Below are 20,719 nucleotides of genomic sequence, written 5' to 3' on the forward strand. Positions count from 1 at the left end.
TCGGCAACAGCTGGGCAGGCCATCGCCCAGTTCCCCAAGATCCGATCCCGAGGAGATGGGATGTGATTTGGCGTGAGAAGAGTCGAAGCCGAGTTTTCCTCGACAGTCTTACGACACACAAGGTTCACTGTCCAATGGGGTGAAAGATATGGAAGGTAATCATAAAAGCGATGATGATGATGATGAAGATGAGCAGGATCACAGGGATAGAATGATGATAAAGTTCTTCCCGGGTGATGACAACTCCCGACTGCAACGTCTCGGATCAGAAGGCGAAAGGTCAAATATGATTTTGATACCGCCCAACCGCTACAGCTCCGGATGATAGATGAAGTCGCTCCGTTAGGGACTAGCCGGGTGAAAAATGTGCTCATCCAACCGACAGATGACCAATCGTAGAAACACGAACCACGCTGGGTGGATTTTCCCGTGCCAGGCAATAAAAACCGTTTCATTTTTATTCCACAGTCGTATAAAAGTTATATCAAAACGGACTTACACACCTACGAATGGTTTCCTTGGCGAGACGGGTTGGAGCAGGCTTAATCTTCAGCCTGCTTTACTGACTCCGTTTCATTTCGCGGTTGTTTGTTTTTTCGTTGTTGCCCTTGCGCACAATGGTTCGCACAATCATCTATAAAACCGGAAAGTGAACAAGCGACAACAGCAACACCTCGCTCGCTCGCTCACCAAGGCGGAAAGCAAACGAACCGAAACCTCCGGCAAACGGGCGCAAAAAATGGACATAAATTTCGTCGAACCATAAAATGTAATATTTTATTAATATTAATATTTACATTGGAAATGCGGGACTGGCCGCCACTGGCGAACGGTGCCCATCTGGGGGCGAAATGATGAGGCCCGCTTTTATCCACACCTTTCGCCCATCGACGATTGATGTCGTCGATGTTTGGCACCCGATAAGCTGGGTTGAGTTCGGTGCGAATATCCTCTTGGTTGTCCGTGGATGGCAAAGCAAATAAAACAAAGAGTTCGCTGAAGGATACAATATTGGAACGGGCTCATTCGGGGTTACTCCTGCGTGTCAGGATACGGGAACATATAAATGATACTTCGTCGGCAGGATAATAAATGATGGTGTCTTAAAAGGGAATTCGCACCACACCTCCGAGAGGGCGCCACTATCCCCACAGGACGTCTCCTTGCGAACTCCTGGTAAGGAAGGTGCTCCAGAACTTCAGTTTCGATCAAGTGTGACATTAGTTTCGATACTTTTTACTCGTCTGCAAGGTATCGTAGCATATTCCCGAGCATCCCGAGTAGTTTTGGAAGAGGACTTCAGCCTGTAGTATTCTCGTAGGAAAATTGACATTCCTTTCCAGCTATTTGTGAGTGCGTTAGCTGTGGGATTTCCCTTGAATACACGAGCTCGCTCTCTTTCTGACAGCCGCGAGGGAACATCAAAGCAGCAAGCTGTATTTATCGACGGCTTCGACAAAAAGGATCAACCGAAACCCGATCCGGTGTACGGATCATTTATTAAAATTCTCTCTTAAAGCCCACTACTACGGATGGCGTGACCCCGACCAGAGCGAGAGATCCGTGCGAAAGGATGTATGTGCATTAAAGGTGCTGTGAGGCGGCTCTGACACAAGCGCTCTCGGGTGCCGTTCATCAATATTTATTAAGAAACTGATTTTCCCGGCCCTGTTTACCGCAAATAGGATAAACATCCTCTCCTACCAACTCCCATGCGGCCTCCGGACCCTCGCCCAGTTCCGGTCCCGCAGTCAACCGCAGGCGGCCGGCCGACTCCTCGTCGAAGGACTCCTCAAAAAGGATTTGAACACGCACACAGGCACACAGACACACGGCAGTGACTGTTGTTTACTTAGGCAATGATGTGTGTTATTTCCTTCGGGCTATTATCCTGCGCTAACATGCACTCGTTTGCCTGTGCCTTCTACTGTGTTTTTCTTCTCACTTGTATTTATAACACTTTGGTGCAGGCTGGAGAGAAGAAAAAAACCGCAAAAAGGGATACGTCCCCGAGGCTATGGCACTTCCAGGTTCGGCAGGCCTGACAAAAGATAGATAGTTTTGTGGTTTTTACGCTTTCTGTTGATTTTACCTTTTTTCTAGGTTTGTCCTCTGACCTCGGCCTGCCAAACGGCCAATCCCGTGATCCGTGATCCCGTTCGTCGGGTACATCAGGACATCAGGAATGGCTACACAATACGAATAAAAGTTGGTGCACGTTCTGATGGACTTTAATGTGATTATAATTCATTCCCATAGCAAACTGTCACAACATTTTTTTATTTATGGTGGTATAGTTCAGGCTTTCTTCCCTCAACCTAACACCCTCAACCCTCCACGGAAGCACCACGGGCAAACCGAGCATTGTAGGGTCCATGTTCGACATCACCACATTACCCGTAGCTAGTTAGCTTTCGGCTTCGGGTTAGCTTTGCCAGTGCCTACCAAACACAATTCTTGTTGCGCGGCTCTTTGTCAGGCTCGCTTTGCTGTTGCTATAAATATTAATACTTCCGGTGTGCGGAACTACACGATCCATCGATTCAGGCGATCGATCAGAACGGGTCGCAAGGGGTCCGATGGTAAATCGATTACCACCACGCCGGGCGCCCGTGTTTGCGCGTGCTGGTGGAATCGAAATCGGAACTACGTGTCACCGTACGACGACGACGCAGCAAAAGCACATGCGAGCAAACACGGCTTGTGTGGTTAGTTATCGGAATTGCAAAAAAGGTGCAACGAATGCATATCCGGGGTAAAGGAGCTAACCGAAGGAAGTGGAAGCAACAACAAAAAAAAAGAGCAACAGCGGTGGAAATGACAGCCGACGCGTCCGCTGCAGACATAATAAAAATGACAACTAGCAACAAGAAAACATAAAAATTGTACCGAAGCGAGCAACAAAACAAGGCGGCACTGCACGCAAACGCCAGCAGTCGGCCGGCGTTAATGTGTCCGGGTTCGCCTTCGGTTTGGGTCGTCCCTCGTGCGATCGTTTGTTCGTAAATCAAACGGTGGCCCTTCTTAAGTTACCGCGCGCCTCCGCTGGACAAATGAAATATACAAACCAGTCAAATAAAACAACCAAACGAATGACTCCGACCGCGACCGTGTCGACACAAACTGCACCCGCCAAATTCGAATGCGCGAACGCAAAAAGGTCACAATGTCAGCGCTGGACTGGTGGTGCCGATGACTGGGGTGGTGGTCAGTCCACTTAAACTTTCAAATAAATGTCACATCAAAATGGGTCCGGCTGCAGTTTTTCATAGCAGCAACTGCACTGCGCCCCATCGTCAACTTTTCGGCGTTCGGTAAGAGATATTGGGACATTAAAAAAAAAGCTAACAGAACAGCCGAAGACGCTTAAGTATGAAAACAAGTAAACTGTCCGAATAAAATAAAGAAAAAAACGACGACGGCCCAATAAATTAGTCCACGGTGAAAAGTAGTGTAATAAAAACGAGGGAAATTACAAAACTTGATGGCTGAACATTGGCGCTTAAGCTCAGGATGGGGACAGACCACAACCGTCTTTTTTGTTGGCTTACGCGATGCAATATTGTGGTTTCATTTCAATCGATCTAAATTCCCGGTCCAATGCTGCACCTCGAGAAGCTTGGACTTTCTTGTGCAGCCGTTTTTTTAAGCCAATTCAACGACCGAGGGGTAGTCTAAATAAACATCACTCATGGTGCTTTTCTTCCTCCAAGGAAACGGTTACCAATTTGAGTGGCGAGAGAAAAAAAAACGCAGAACAACTGCGTGAAAGATTGCAACCGATCGGAAGTTGCACGGGCAGGAAAAAAAGATCGGAATCGGTGACAAGAATGTTTTACAAATTAACCTGAACGGCGACGGGTGGTGGAACGGGAACAATTAGGCCGGCTGGGCCGCCCGGAATATGCAACCGGTTTCATCGGTGATCGCAATAAAATCACTGATTGCGAGCATAAATAAGCCCGGGGAGTCACTGAAAGCATGCCGGTTGGCCGGCCGACTGCGAAATGGTTTAACGATTGCACAAGTCGACACCAAACTTACCATACTCGCAGGCTGCAGGTTTTGTGGTTTCTCATGCCATTAAGTCTTGGGCCACTTACGCCGTGGGCGTCAATGTAAGCGAAAAGCTTAAAAATATTATTTTACCACACTTTTTCAAGCGTCGTTGTAAACAAATTAGTCATTTTGTAAGTGCTCGAAAGTGGGTTAAGTATGTAGGTGCAGTGAATCTATTTTTCGTAATGAAAAGGAACACAAACGAGCTGAACTTATTTAAATGTGGTGGAATTGTTACGAAAGATCCAAATAAAAGCTCCTAAGGCTCCGGTAAGCTCGTTACAAGCTGATAGGAGTAAAGGCAAAGCAAATGGATGGAAGGCAAGGATGAGCGGCATATACAGTGATGGGCGTTACAATAAGACCACCTTATTATTTTTCATACAATTGAGGTTATTGGGTAGATTTTCATAAAATCTAGCTCTGTTCTCACTAAAAACAATACATTACGTTTTAATGAAAATTGGAGCATTATTGCATCAAACAACACACCAACCGTCTCTGCATTTTGCGCTATAACTCCAGTGGCTAACCTGCCAACGGCCATGAGTCCGCTTATGATCTAAGCACAACTTATAATTAATAATTAATACCTAATTTAGCACTGGTTTAAGGAGGCCGTTTGGTCCATCGGATGATATAAAAATATTATATCAATTCGCCATAACACAAAATTGCAGTAGAAAGTCCAGATCTTGGGGAAAAAATGTTCCCTATTTTGCAAATGTTTTTGAATTATCGTAAGCAAGTTTAAAAAAATATATTAAGATGATCTTATTGTTTCGTCTCGTACTGTACATTCACAGATTAGCACGATCACTTGCTGCTGGCCGACTTTGATCGCTCGGATGGGTGCGCGAGCGGATAATAATACTAATAATAATGTTGTGCTGCTGGTGCTGCTAATCGCAACGATGATGAGGTAATGCAATTACAACCGTTTGCATTTCACGCTCCTACCCATTCGCCCGTAGTCGTAATGAACGATAGGGCAGGAACTACTCGCTGGACAAACACAGTGCCACACACACACACAAGTGGAAAACTATTTTAATGGAGCAGAAGGGTGTCACAGCCACCACCTCACAGTTTTCTAAGCTCGCCCCAGCATTAGAGTTGCATTTGCGTTCACAGTTTGCGATAAGATAAGCTAATTCGGGAAACCTTTTAAGCTGCAGCGGTGAGCGTCACAGCCGTTGTCAGTCAACATGGGAAAAAGGGATGGGAGTTTATAAATAACCGTTTGGAAGAAAGAGAGAGAGGAAGAGAGTAAGAGAGCGAGCCAAGAAGTATGTTGTTATGCAGCTTTGGAGCAGCATGAATTTCAAATAGTTCACTTGAAAGTCAATTAACTCGTTCCGAAGTAAAGTGGAAGCAAATTTCTTGGCATCTCACTCCCCCAACCCATTCATTCATCCAACCATCCATCCCCAATGTAATTATAAAATTAGTGCAAGCGCACGCACGCTCGCCAACGGCATTAAGAATCGCCATTCCCCCGTGCTCCATTAAAAAAACCGGAGAGCCTCGGGGAAGAAGTTGGAACGAGAAAAACGAAGCACACAAAAAACGACTCAAATAACAGCTAATAGATTAGTTGCGGGGTCCAATAACGACGAGTGTAAAGCGCGGCGTATAATATACTACAACTACCTTCGCTTACCGGGCTCGGCCCTCGAGTTTCTGTAACCTGCTCGCGAGTAAAACGGTGCAAAGTATGTGCGGCAGATAGAGGTCCGCGTCGCGAATCTGTTGTGTGTGGCCCGGCCACAGCCCACAGCATGCCAAAGGGAACGAAAACGCTCCCGAAGTGGCGTAGTGAATCGATTTGTGCAGCCCGTTGGTTCGTTGTACGTGTGTGGGAAAATGGCTTTTTTGCAGCAAAGAAATGTATCTCCAGCGCTCGAGATGGAATCTTCCGGACCGGTGGGTTTGAAGAAAAAAGAAACAGCCCCGGAGGAAAACACCTCACCGAGGGTAGAATCCGGGAGCGGTAGCTCCGTTGCTGGTTCCGTGGGCATCATCAGCATAACGTATTGCATTAAGATATGCTTTTGACACATTCACGTGAACCTTAGGAAGAGTGCGCGCGAGACACGAGTGCGAGCTACAGCCAACAGGCAGCAGAAGAGCTAGAAAGAAGGAAGCCGACCGAGCCACGGTTGAGTAACCGCAATAGAAGTGGTATAAAATGGGCGGCCCACACGATAACAATGTGTCAGGCGGCCTTTCGACGGCAAAAAAAAAGGTTGTGTCAATTTCATCCCGTACGTACGGAGGGAAAGTAGTTCTTTATTTTTCCTTTCGCCAAAGACAGCGAGTCAACCGAGGTTGCAGTTGTGGCCCAAGATTCCTTGCAACTCCGGGTTGCCACCTCTTCGGCTGCTGCTGCTGGCGTGTGCAACCGTGAAATGATTGATCACCACAATGTAGCACATAAAACACCATCATTCAACGCACGGAACAAGCGAATGAGCCTGAACCCGCCAACCGATCGTCGTCGTCTCGCTCGCTTACTATGTTTTTGGCTTGTCCCATGTTTTTTGCCGGTACCTCTTGATTTGTCGGGTGCCTTTTTGCTTATCGTACGAATAACGATTGGGAGCGAAAAAATGTTTTCCCATATCGTGTAGCTGATTTTTCTTCCCTCGACCCGGGCGGAAGTGACGCACGGTGACTGCATTAGGTCGGGTCTCCACCGTGGAAGGGAACCAGTCGGTAGCCTACGGCTTAAAGGTGCGTGTGCGTGAAAGCAACCCATTACAAGCCGGGAACTTCAAGTTGGCTGGTTGCGGTTGGCTGTGATTTGTGCAAGACACGCGCAACGGAAGGCGTCAAAAGTGGTGCTCGGCGGTACATGAGCGGATGACATTGGCGCTTTGGAGCTTTGAAGCGTTCGGAGCTTCCGAATTTTTAAACACGAATGGTATGTCCATCGGTGGTTTCTTCTGTTACAATTAATTGCTTGAGGTAGAATATTGAAAGTAGTGATGAATAATGAGCTCGAGAGCTATGCTGAGGACTCCAAGGCTCGAGAGCTATGCTGAGGCTCAATGAGCTAAGGACTCTGATCATGCTCTTTTACATTGCAAAGATAGTTGCTCGTTTATTATAAGGCTCCGCATGCATAATGGAACTCTGTCCCCACTCTAGCTCCACTCGCCACGTAATAATAACATCTCCGGTCTTCACAAAGTTACTTTGAGCAATCTTCGATCTCTGCACTCTCAGTCACCCTCTTCTCATTGAAAACAGCTACTTGAAACAACACTGGTTTGCAAGTAATAAAGCCATCATATCTTCCCTTCAGATTCCCCGGTTCGCCACTGTCCCGGAATGACGTACTTACGTCCATAAAACAATCCACACCGTTTTACTCCCGATCGACCGCTTGCGGACGCGGGTAAGGAAAACAGCCAACCAGCCCTTACAGCGCAACACAAACGGAGGAAACATTTTTATTGACACTAATTACAATTCAATTCCGCAACAGGGCAAGTGACTTTGTGTCGGCTCGTTGTCACCGGTTTGCTTAATACCTTCAATTGCCCGCTCCTATCCTCGCCTGCATCGATTTGTCGGACGGTAAAAACCGTTTGACGGAAGTGTTGTGTGTCCAGCGGTGGTATTCGGTGGTCAAACCTTTTAAGGACTGCCGTTGTGTGTGTGTCGATCGCGACCCGGTCCGGTAGCTGCCCGGAAACGATTACAGGCACGTCGGACAGGCAAACTCAATCGTAAACACACCGTCGATCGTAATCGATGGCCGCACTCGCAAATGCCAGTGACTTCCCAACCATCTTTGGGCCAAGGTAAGTGATCCATTCCGGGAGAGGCCTCGCTCGCTGGACAAGCATGCAAACAAGTCACCCCCGAAAATAACACCACCACCTTGCGCTTACAATGCGCTCGTAAAAAGGCTGGTACATGAGGTATGTCTACCCTTTTTCCGAGAACGCCTACCACACGAGGGACTCGGGCATCGGTGAGGTGAATGAGCATTTCAAGCATCGCAAACAATCACGCCATGCCATTACTTGTTGAAATTTATTACTTTACATTGTTCGGTGCGTTCGCTGCGTTCTAATATTAATTATATACAATAAAAGTGTTAATTAAACCCATCGCACGATCACGATCGGTCTAGAAACTGTGTGTACCAGCGCATAAGCGGCGCAGCTTAAAGACTTAGGGCTTAGGTGATGGTTCATGGTGGTTCACTCACACACAAACACCGTGTTTGTGTGCTAGAAGTAACTTACACAAAGACACATGAAATTAAAGGAAAAAAAACTGTTACAATCTGCAAATGCATGCATGCAGGGAGAGTGATCGAGCGTTAATGCTGGCAGCAGAAACCAACACCCCATTGCAACTGCCTCAGGGTACGCATTATGCATCGCACGGGAGGGCTAAAACGGATGTGAAGAAGATGCAACCCTAAGGAGAAGCGAAACAAACAAACCTAGAGAATTCAGCGGAGTTTTGTATCGCGAGTTGTTTCGATAGAGCTTTTGCCCATGTGCGAATGCGAAAAATTATTCACTCAATTGTACAAAGCGCCCGGTTGCCTTTCGATACCGACAGTAGGGCGGAAACGACATCATCACACAAGCAGCTACACAACTTAAAATAATGCTAATGAGATATAAATTTCAACATTTTATAGTCATGCACTTGTACTATCGCCAGCGAACCGTTTTGCTAGCACGATTGTTGGTTGTCTTTTTTGTGGTCCTTGCACTGGGGTTGCGTTTCGGAACAATTGAGGCTTAAGGATAGTTGATGGCTTATTCAGAGACATATCTCCAGTGGTGGTAGTGTTGTGGAATGTCCGGAGTGTTAAAAAAGGGGAGCTTGTTACATCTGTAACAAAGGCATGAAAGGTGGATCATAGTATAGACAAACTAAGCAGACGCAGAGTTTTCTTGCGAGAGTGCGCCAGGAAGCCTCGAGGATTTATAATCTTAGAAGCCCAAACTCAATGAGGAGGCCTAATGCAACTATTTCTAGAGCACTATTGCATACGAAAAATAAATCTTCATAAGATATTTTAGCCTCAATATTCCATTTCACTCAAGAGCCTCCAAGACCCACTGATCTGCTACTATCTCCCATTCATCCCAGAACTCTCCTTCGTATTTCTATTCGAGATTCTAGAAGTACAAGCTACATTTCCTCATATTTGTTAATATCCAAGAGACTTATGCAGTCAAATGACTTCTCAAGTCTCTATAGTCAAACAAACCAACCATCCTATCAAGGAATATCCCTTCCAGTTTGCAAAATTCGTGCCTCAAGAACCAACCGCCAGGTCTGCGATCGTTCATGTGTGTGTGTGTGTGTGTGTGCTCATAGTGGGATGGAAAAGCTATAAATTTCGGTGCTAATTGCCCTTGACAAAAAAGTAACCGATGCGAGGTGATGCGATCATGGCAGCCGCAGATGGATCCCGCACGCACGCCGCCCATACACACCACAGACATGCCGGTCCGCCCTGCTTAAGCTGGGATGTTCAAACAAACAACACAAAACGTCAAACGGAAAAACTCATCAATCTCCAAGTTATCTCTCGCACTGGAACACACAGGCCACAACGATCGAAGGACACGACAACTAGACATGAAACGCGGCGGAAGGTGACCGGCTAGAAGAGGTGGTGGTAAGAAAAAAGGCGAAGGAGACAAAAAAGACACTCTACTCCGGCGGCCGGTCTTGAGCCGCCAAACACACACACACGCACGCATGGGGAGGCCTCGTTCAGCTGCCAAATAGGTGACCAAATTACCACGCTTTCGGTTCGGGCCGTTTCGTGGCCGTGTTGCGCCTTTTGCATTTTCGGAGTCCCCCGATGACAAAGGTGTAAATTGAAATCAACCATCTGTCTCTCCCCACCCAAGCTTGTCTTAGCGTTGTTTTTGCCTTCCCTTTTCATTCGTTTCATTCAAACATACTCCTGGTTCTGGTTTTCTTGGTTCCACGTTTCACCATTTTCGTTAGTTTTTCCTTTCGGCCGCCGCCGAAGCACCAGAAGAATTCCTTTTGTTTTAAAAGGCGCGAATAGGCCGCCCTTCTCGGCTCGTTGTCTCCCCCCTCCTTTAAAACGACGATCGTACGACGCGTGAAGAATTATGAACCCCATAAGCAATCAATTTGAAGAATCTGGATCGGCTTTCAACACGCGGCACGGACAACCGCGATCTTCCACGAAGGAAAATGTAAAGCCGAGGAGAAAAACGGGGAAGAAAATCGAAACAAAAACAACCCGCGCAAGGTAATCAGCGATATTTGATACATTTCTAAACGGGGTCTCTATGTTTCGGATTTTTTTTTTTTTTTTGGTTCGGTAAACGTAGTGTTTCGTCCGGGTCAGATGTTGCTCTCGCGTGTTGTTTAGTTAACATTCAACGGCGGTCCGCCTGTAGGCACGACCAGCCCCGAAACACACCATGATTATAGATCGACCCGGTGAATGCGGAATGATGATTATGCGACGCAAAAGATCACCTGGCCGGTGGGACATCCCAACGCACATTGCGAAGCTTTTGGCTGGGCAGAAGAAAACAACCATCTGACAAAAGCGAAACATTTGTTAAGTCAATTCTAATGGACGCTAATGTGCGATACTGCACCGGATTCGATAAATCTTGGCGTGGGAATGCTGCCGCTGAAGCTGATGTGACGTATCTGCTTATGTATAATTCAGGCACAACCAACAAAATCGAAAAAAAAACTCCCCAACTGGACTACACTGAGCATGGACTTTGACTGCGAATTAATACCAACGCTGTAAGCTTCATAAATCTTGTCCGGACAACGCTCACCAGTAACGCGCCGAACAACGAGCACGAATTATGCTGATAATGTGTACGATGTGTGTCACCCGCTCGAAAGCTCATCACGATTGTGGTACGCACCGGGAATGTACAAGCAGCGTGTGGCGTCTTAAAAGTGTCCATTGTTTCACCATTCACGCGAAGAGTTCAATACAATTTTTGGGGCCAAATAAATGATTCATACGTATCATGATGGTTGATGGAACGTGAGCTCCTCTTTCGAGCGGAAGATAGTCCCATCAAAGTCCTATAAATTGACAGTAAATCATGCATATTGTTTATAATTTGGGATGATGCCTTCATCGTGCTCCATTAATCTCTCTTTAACTTCAGAATATTTTTTTCTTTTTTGAGAACTTCATTCCAAACCACAGGAACTGCAAGTTCAGAATATTTTTACTAAGTAAAGCAATAATTGCGCTGCCTGCGCTTGCAGGTCCCGAAAGCACAAAATCGTCATCGAGACACACTTCAATTGCAACTCCAAAAAAAAGGGTAACCCTCAAAACCAAGCGCAACAAAAACGGAACGAATCAATATCAGGTCGTGTTTTGACTAAATCGATCGATCGATGTCCTACCACACGATCGGGTGTAGTTTTATTTTGAACACGTTTCAACCTTTAGTTGGAGACTTTTTCACTCCTTCGCTGTAGGGGTTTTTTTTCCTTTGCTGCTTACGCACCAGTTCCGCTACGTTTCCGTTGCGGATATTGGTTCGATTTTTTGCACCACCTTTTTTAATGTAAGTGAGCTGTCAGCGAGATTGCATTAGCCTACAGCCACTTCCTAGCACTATCCGATTCCGATCGGTACCGGGGTGTCGTCGGTTTGTTTGGTCTAGGGAAGCGTTTATTTAATCAACGATGTTGTGAATGAATGAGTTGAATGTGTGTGACACATACGTGTAAGCTGCCAGTGGAACGAATGGCGCTTTTGTTTGTTCCTTTTGCATGAAATCAGTACACTTTTTGTCATAAAGTTGAAGGGTTTCGGAGAATTTTCTAGAAAAATAAATTAATAAGCAAATTTAATTGATTTTGGTGAGTTTTTTTGAGAATAATCTTGGTGGGATTTTCTGTTAATACAGGGTATGCTAACGTTTTTTGATGCGTTCCCATATGTTTTTGATACAGGCATGCCAAAACCTCTCGAGGCTGTACAGCCAGACAGGAAGAATAAAAAAAATAGAATTCAGCTAGATTTAACTTAAGGTTAAAATCATGTAATAAATCCCTACCGCCATAGCTTATCCTATCGAGTGGACTGTGGAACAACTGTGGAACATTATCAAAAGCATCTGGGAACATGTCGAGAAACCCTGCAATTCAATGTGATTTGGTAGAGAATGTCACAAATATTTTACTGTAACATTGATCATTCTATTTTCCAATTTCCGTTCCGTGGATTCATTTATCAATTGCGAGCTTCAAATGCGCTCGAGTTTTTCAGTTCAAACACTGCTGGGAGCATTTTCCTCGATGCAGAATCGACTTTTCCCGTCCAGCACGCGGGAATGTGTTTTTATAAATTAATCAATTTTTGTTTTTCGTTTTTGCTTTGTTACTCCACCATTCCAAAGTGATGCATTGTGGGTGATGCATTTTATTACTTCTATTCATTCATTGGCTGCCGCGTGCACTTTCTCTCCTGCACTGCGCTCTCCTTTACCGGGACCGACAGCCGATGCCGGCCGGCTTCTGTTTCACCCACGATATCGACCCGGTGCACGAAGCCAGCCGGTCGGTGTGCTGGGGATTTTCCCCTGGCTCCAGCCCAGCCAAGTCGACCGGGGTGCGATTCATTTCCATTCACAATACAACAGCTCGAACAATTGAAGTACACACACCGGAAATTATTTGGCAATTTATCGTAATTTATGAGTAATCAATTTTATTTCTCTCCTGCACCGTTCTCTCTCTCTCTCCCGGTCGGTGGATTATTCGGGGTTTCACTGTATTCGTTTTTTATTATCTTTACTTGTTTCTGTGTTCGCTATGCATCATCACGCTTCTTTTGCGTTTGTTTTCTTTAGCTTGTTTGTTTCCTTTTTCAATTTTTTATTTTATTTCCTCTTTTTGTCTTGACATGTTTTTGCTATCTTTTATGCTTTTTTCCCTCTCTCTCTCTCTTTAAGGAAAGAGGTGACGATCCAAATAAAAAGAATACACACACGCGGATTTTGTTTTTTTTTTTTGTTTTTTGTTTTTTGCTGTGGGAGTGCTGTGTGCGTTTGTGTGTCGGTTTCTTTTTATGTCTGCTAAACGGTTTTCATTTTTAGTTTGTTTTTGGCTTTTCTTTTTAGTTGTGATTGCTTTGGTTTTATTAGTAGTATTTCATTTTATTGTACATCCTGCCCAAAATTGATGAGGCTTTTTTTTATTTTTGTTGCGCCCCGCCACACTCGGGAGCCGTATTGAGTTTCCAGCAATCGAATCGAAGAGTTTTTGCTGGTCGATTTTTATCGCTTACAGCGAACATTTTTCGGTAGATTTCCGCGATCGTGTGTGTGTGCCTGGGGGTTTTTTTTTTTTTGGTTTTGTTTTACTATTATTGGGTTTGTACGGGCGAGCTTTTCCGATTTCTCAATGCCCAACATTCAACAAACTGTGCTGACGTTCTGATTTTAACCATTCCAGCCGGTAGCCTCACGTAGAGTCCACCTGCCTGCCTTTTTTATATGCTTTATTAGCGAGGTTGTAATTGTCCATATCCGGTTGGAATGGTTGTAAATAAGCAACTTCGGTTGTTTTTTTTTTCTTACGTTTGTTCTCAACAACATGTCTGCTTGGTGTACAGGCAAAGGAAACGCAGGATACTCAACACCGAATGGAAATCAAAACCGATCGATTGAATTCGATCGCGCTTGTAGAGTGTGCGCAAAAATAAAATAAGGCAACTAAAACCTACCAACACTCCTTTCCAGCAGGTTCGATCAACTGGGTGCTGCTTTTGTGTGTTTTTATTTTAAAGTAGGTTTAGCTGGGAGGTACGACATACATTGCCCATAATCATATGCCCACCTAAGCGTCTCATTGACCGTGATGGGTAAAGGGCGCACGGGGCTGTTTGAAGTTGAGGTTGAACATGGTTTTGCTTGCCCGAAAGTGAAGCAGATATTGTTCCAATTCAGAGCATAAATTAACGATAGACAAGTCGTAGTATTTTTGCGAGTTTTGTTTTTATTTAAATATTTAAGTTTTGCAAAGTAAACCAGCTTCGTAAATTCTTCAGAGTACAAAACCTAGTTTTTGGTTGTTTTTTTAGGACGATCGATATTTATAAAACATTTCAATTGCACCTAGTAAACACATCCAGTAGGTGATTTACACGTATGAAGCAAGAGCAAACAAAAAAAAATCTCGTCTCCCCGGCAAAGCTCAGTAAAAGGTTGTTTTTCACGAGATTTACTCAGTTGAGTTTTGCAACTCAAGCTGCTGGCCGAAGTGGATGCGTAGCCACTTCGATGCCTCAACACGCTCGCTCGTCGAGAATGTGCTCGTCCATTAGCTACCATTCGGTAACAAGTGTGTGGTGCGCCCCGTTACTCGATCGTGTCCACGATCGATCTCGTGTTCGATCGATGAAGAGATCGCTCCTAAGGCTGGCACGGCGTTTCACAGTGGTCATGGTGGATGGTGCTCCAAACCCCGGTGCCTGCCTGAAGTGTGTTGGTGGTGAAGTGTAACCATTAACATAAAATTTCAATATGAATTACAATCTTCCTCCCCGGCCCGGGTTCCCTCCTCCTGGCTACCACTACTACTATTACTGTCCGAATCTTTCAACACTCCATTTCCACAGACACACACACACACACACCCGGCACGCAGCAAGTATGGTGCCAATAACAAATCTGGCCGCACTACACCCCGTAAGGGTAATTAAATACAGCTTCGAGTGGGGTAAATGCTGCCGGTAATAAAGATGTAGCTCTTGCGCTTCTTGGATTTGAAGCTGGGAAGATACGAGGGTGAACCGGACAAGCTCTTGTAGTTTGCTCAAGCTTTACTGGGGACTCCACCGAGCTCGCTTTGTTTTGTTACGATGCTGAGAAGCACTGTGTCTATTCAAATGTAATGTAACTCTGGTGAGAGATTGACGAGAAGAAGTCCTGGAATCTTCACACTCTAAAGTTACCATCTTCAAATGGGTTTTGCTACCTTTGTCCATTAAATAGAGATGAGTTTTCGATGAGTTGGACTCTCCAAGTGACCAGGACCATCGGGGCATTACATTCCAGGGCAGGACGCACGGAGGTACGACTCTTGAGAAAGTAACTCAAAAAAAAGAGCAATGTTTTCCCATCGGCTCCGTTCGGTGATGGGTGGATTTACCGGGGTGCCGCTTTCGAAAGCTGATTCCAGCTAAACGCCAAACTGTCATTGAATTGCTCGCAGGTTTGGTGTGGCTTTGTTGCGTCCTGGCCCTATTATTAATGTTCTATTGAAGAAGCGCTTCTTTGGAGTTCCAATGTATTTGCGTCGGCCCCTTAGCACCGCATTAAGTCAACTCTCCCCCGAAAAAAAAAAACTGTAATTCATCTGCGAGCTGGGAATAGCTTCGAACGCAAGTCGCCCCAGCTGGAAACTGTACAGCTCTATTTTCTGGACCATTTACAAACTCATCAACGATAATGTATTACGCACCGTGATGGGCATGGCACATCTTCGGCTGGAACAGTAACGGGCAACGTAGCGCCATCCACCCTTCAGCCATCCACACTCAACAGCAAGGGACCGTACCGTGGGTGACGAAAAGCGTCTCACTCACTCACTCCCGGCGCATTGACGAAGAAGACGTATCATTTTCTCGTTTGCTGTGGACCAACTCCGGCTGGAAACGAATACACGGGCAATTCGAGCAGAAGGGAGATCCATAGCTCGTAAATTTAGTTATCATAATATACGTCAAGTTAAGTTTAAACGAAAGCCCATTTGAAGTGATCTGAAGAAGGCTATGATCATTGCGACCGCGTGAAGTGGTTGAGGTAGTTTTGGGTTTTTTTTGGGGAGTTGTGTTTGGACTAGCTTGTTGTGCGGATGGAGCAAAGCATACAAACGAATCCTTTCGGTCGGGTGAGAAACACATCATCCAGTGATGGCTCAACCGTAGCTTATTGACTGCGTTTTATTGCGTCCAAACAGAGATGGATTCGTACTTGGAGACGGAACTGTGGAAGTTCGGCGATTGGTACCATTTAATGAGGGGTTTTCGTCTCTGTTGGAGAGTCCCAAATGTGAGATCAACTGGGGAAAACTAAGCCCCCATCAAAGCATCAATCGTCGCTATAAAACAATGACACGCCTGCTCAACGCCCACAGACTCGCCCACCGGGGTCACTGTCATTGTAGCCGAACGGGCGAGTGAATGATTAAACTGTAATTAATTTGCACGACACTCCCGATGTCACCGTCCGTTGGGAGATGGTTTATCACCGTTACACTTGTTATTGTACAATTCTTTCACTCGCAAACAGAGTTATGACTCACGACGCTATTCTGAAGTAAATGCCGACGGGATAGCAACGCTTGAAGAAAGAGTCACTTCCAAATTATTTTCCTTGTGTCTAATGTCTTCATAAATGAAGCCCTGTTTTATCTGTAAAAAAATATCTCGAAAAGTATAAGTAAAGAGTCAGCTTCTGCCTTCGGTTGGAAGTGTGAGTGTGTCTCCCGTAACAGCTCCGCCAGAGACTTCGCCGATTTTTCCCTCGAGCACCGTAGCCCCATGTAGCAACCATTTTTCACTCGCTCACTAACAAACGCTGATAATTATGCAAAATGTTTAACATTACTCTCATTAAACCTCGAGTGGAAAGAGCACGAAGACAAGCGTGCAGAAAAGATCCCCAGGCCCAAGAAACGAATGACTCCACACTCCAACAAAAAACGATACGCCCACAGCATGTTTGACATGCGGAATCGGAGCCAGGCCTTGCCAACTCTAATTCCACTGATGTTCCCTGAGCTGCAAAATGCTTCGACCCGGGTGGAATGAATCTTAGCGCACAACTACAGCTTCTACACAAAACAAGTGTATCACTTGTAAAATGGGAAAAGTTTAGCCCAGACCCTAAGACTTCGTGGCCTACGCTGGCCAGAATAAGGTTTTCCCGGGGGGGTTTTAACATTTGCCGTTGAACTTTGCCCCACGATACTCGCGCTAGCAAAACGACTTATTTGTGAGCCGGCAGTTGATTAATACGCTGCCCTGGATGGGAAGGATAACTTGGGCAAAGACTTTACTTTGCCGCTGAGGTGGGCATTACAAATTAAAAACTCGGTGCCCACGGTGTCATGTTGAAGTTATTTGACATTCTTTCTGAGTAAGAGTTATGTTGTTGGTAAGCTTGCTGGAATCCCTCTCTGGGTACGGTGAAGAATTATTACTGTTAAAGTGTACTGGTGCTGGGTGAGAAAAGCAAAAGGACGAGCTACTGCTTTAAAATGTAACTATTTTTACCCAGTCTATCCTCTTCACGTTAGCTTCAAGATTAAGAAGGTTTGCTAAATTTTCAGTTACTCAATCAAAATTCGAAGAAGAAAACAATCGTGTTGCAAAAGAGTGTCGATTAAGGCAAGATCACCGATTTAATGAACAACTTCGCATTAGAGAGCGATCTGCGAATGCGATAGAAACGGTGTACATAATAATTAGCGACCTGCAAAATCTGACAAAATTGGTTGTTTCAGATGAGCTAACAGAGCCTTATTCGGTGTCGGTGTAGCTGTCACTGTAACAGCTGCAGACACCAGCCACGCAACAGACACACTTTCATTTCTGTAGCTTTAAATTAATTGCTAAATTTGTTGCAAAGCTCGCTACAGTTGTCATAATGCTGCACAGATTGAACCAGCTTCAGCTTGGGAAGCGATTTAACTTATCACGACTCAAGAAATATTTCGGGGATTTATTGAATTTGCTGATTTATTATTGCTGCCGATATTGTCAACATTCTTCCATTCACTGACAATTTAATTCATGAAATAATTCACACCCCATCTTCATCACTCGGAAGGAATTTTCCTGAAAATTCACACCAGCGCGTTGAAATCATTTCAACTTTATTCCGGTCACGTATCGGAAGTTAAAATGGTGACATAGAACCTTGCTTTCCGACGTCCCGCCGTGTGGCACACGAAAACCCCTAGATTCTCGATATCGATCTCTCCTGAATCGCGTATGAATAGACCGAAGGCTGAAGTCACTTTAATCGGGTGCGATGGTGGCGCTGTACAAAGAGCAAGAATTCGACTTTTGTGTCGCACCATCAGAGCGAGATTCTTTTTTAAATAAAGTCTACCTTTTTCTAGGTTCGCGAACTCAAATGGTAGCTTTAAGCCTTCGCAGCAGGTTTTCGGCTCACTGAGCAGCAAAAAAACTCGTACTCGTTCAGATCCAGTGGCTCAAAAACTCAATTCTCATGGGTAAAATTGTGCCCCCCCGTGCAGATACCACCTCTCCCCTTCACCATGCTTGCTTGTATGTATATATGCACATAGCTCCACGCACGAGCCACATAGGATGAGCATAGAACCGTGAAGAAAAATCTCAGCAAGAGAAAAAAAAACAAACGGAAAGCCCTCGCGCGGTGGATCGGACCGGGAAAAATCAATACTTTTCAACTCCCGGGGTGGCTTTTTGTCGTCGCGTCAATTTTCTGCCATTTTGATAAAATGGAAACACAGACACACACACACAGAGAGAGAGCACCCTCCCGGAATCGATGCTGCGCCGCGGCTGAAAGCTTTTCTTCAGACGCACCCCAGAAAACCGGAGTGTGAACATGGACGGGGAACCGCTTGTGAATACGCTTGTATTTTTGCACACCTCAGCATACCGATGCCTCCCCCGCAGGATGATCTTGCTCGATTCCCTCGTACATACACAAATACGCTGAAAAGCAACCAATACAACGCCAACGCTGGCTCGGTTTAAACTGGAGCTTCTCGACAGAGGTTTAAAAAAGCGTTTTTTAGCGGAGTTTTTGCTTGGATTTTTTATTGTGCTCCCCACGCAACTGGAGAGGAGTTTGCTGTCCTGGATATCCTTCCTAACTGCTCCCCAGAGGGCGCTAGTGAGTCGTTTTGGCAGATTTTGAACAGATTTAAACAGAGGGCTATCGGGATTAGGCTGCAGTTTTAAGTGAGTCGGATTTTGAACAAGATTTAACGTGTGTTTGACGGGGGACTTTGGGCGAACTGTTGTAACTCACTAAAACTTATCAACAATAACCCAGCTAACTTACCTGGGCGGATGGTGAGCCTCGGAAGGGAAAATGTGACATGGTTTTCTCTTCTCCTGCTACTGCAAAGCCGCTGGAACGCCGTTCTCCAATCACTGTCTCAATCATTCACCGCACTTTTGTTGACTCGCGTTCCCAATGTAGTAAATGTAGTATTACTATTTAATGCTGGTGTTGGCTTTCCTTTCTCGTCGGTGTTTTGTTTTTCTTTTCTTCTTTTCTCTTCTAGCTTCCTTTTCTTCAGCACAAAAAGCCAACTGTAGCACAATCGGGTTTAACTGCTTGGAATTAGATTTTTAGCACACACTTTAAACACACTGCACACATCTCACCAGTTGAATTGCCACGCACATTTCGCACCTCTTCACGGCTGGTCTTTACGCAAACGGCAGCAGTATCGTTTCTTCACGCAACCGGCTATTGGACAATCCACCGATAAGAGAAGAGATCACCTCGATCAACTTTTGTTTCTCACCACTAGTGCGCGCTTTACACTGCCGAGTGGAAGATCGGCGACTCACACTTGCTTTCGGACATTTTTATCAAACCCCTGCTAAGGGCACTACTGATTAGATGTTTGGAGCTTTCTTGATCGATGCCGCACAGATTTAAGCATCATTTCTCCCGGTTGTCACCGATAAACATCAATCGTCGGTCGATCGGGCCGCCGCTATTTCGATCGGGCACAAACCGCACAGTGATGAAGCGATCGGATTGTTTTGCGATAACTTACGGACACTGGGTCAAACCTTGGTCAAACTTCACTCGCTTCCTCGGCGCATTTACACACACGGCACATTGTACAATCTCGCGGAACAAGTGTTTTGTACCTTTGCGCTAATAAGCGCTCCACGACGCGCACTCGGTCCGGGAAGGTTTACAATCAATCACGGAACGACGTTCGCAATCTCTGCGCTCCGCTCAAACTTCGATTCCGCCGTGCGAGAAATTCACGCAAGACGCAAGTTTCTTCAGCCGACAGCGACAGCGCACCATTCGCACACGACGACTTCGATCCGAGATACGAGAAATACAACTAACGCACCTAGCTGGGCCGTTTGCCTCCCATAGGTACCGGAGCGGTATCGGCTCTCTCGCTCCGGTCCGGGTGCGGTGGGTGTGTGAGCGAGCCGGCGCATGTCGACACCTCCTCCTTATTTTTTCCTCTGCACCGAACGTGCGAGAGTGAGAGCAGCGGGCGCTTTTTTTCGATTACACCACACAACTCACACACACACACGCGCGCGCGCTCACACAAAGGTAGAAAGTCGCGTCGCGGAAAAACTGCTCACAAACGCACACACACACTAGCGCGTTTCTTTCGTGCGAAGGGTGTAGCTAGAGCGGTCTCGCTTCTACTCGCGCGTGGTTGCGGAGGTTGAGAGCGAGATGACAGCGCTCTCGCTCTTGCAGGGGTTGAATATAAAAAGTAAACAATCGAATAGAAAAAGGAACAAAAAATCGTATCAACCCCTTTTGTATCAATCCGCGAAGTGCGCGGCGCGTGAGTTTTCCATTTCCCCTTGTAAGCGTATTTGTAAGTGTGTGTGTGTGTTTTGCAATGCATCCACCAAGAA

At 45.7% G+C, this 20,719-nt stretch overlaps 1 protein-coding gene across 1 annotated transcript in view; it reads right to left on the minus strand.

Annotated features, from left to right (window-relative positions):
- Positions 1-20,174, minus strand: part of LOC118509682 (homeobox protein araucan) — a 61,420-nt gene extending 41,246 nt beyond the window's left edge. Inside the window, exon 1 of the mRNA XM_036050725.1 lies at positions 19,146-20,174. Within this exon, the coding sequence (XP_035906618.1) occupies positions 19,146-19,250 (105 nt within the window). The 5' untranslated portion in view covers positions 19,251-20,174. The remainder of the gene's footprint in view (positions 1-19,145) is intronic.
- Positions 20,175-20,719: the final 545 nt, after the last annotated feature.

This window comes from Anopheles stephensi, chromosome 3 (assembly GCF_013141755.1).
Source record: "Anopheles stephensi strain Indian chromosome 3, UCI_ANSTEP_V1.0, whole genome shotgun sequence".
Lineage (NCBI taxonomy): Eukaryota > Metazoa > Arthropoda > Insecta > Diptera > Culicidae > Anopheles > Anopheles stephensi.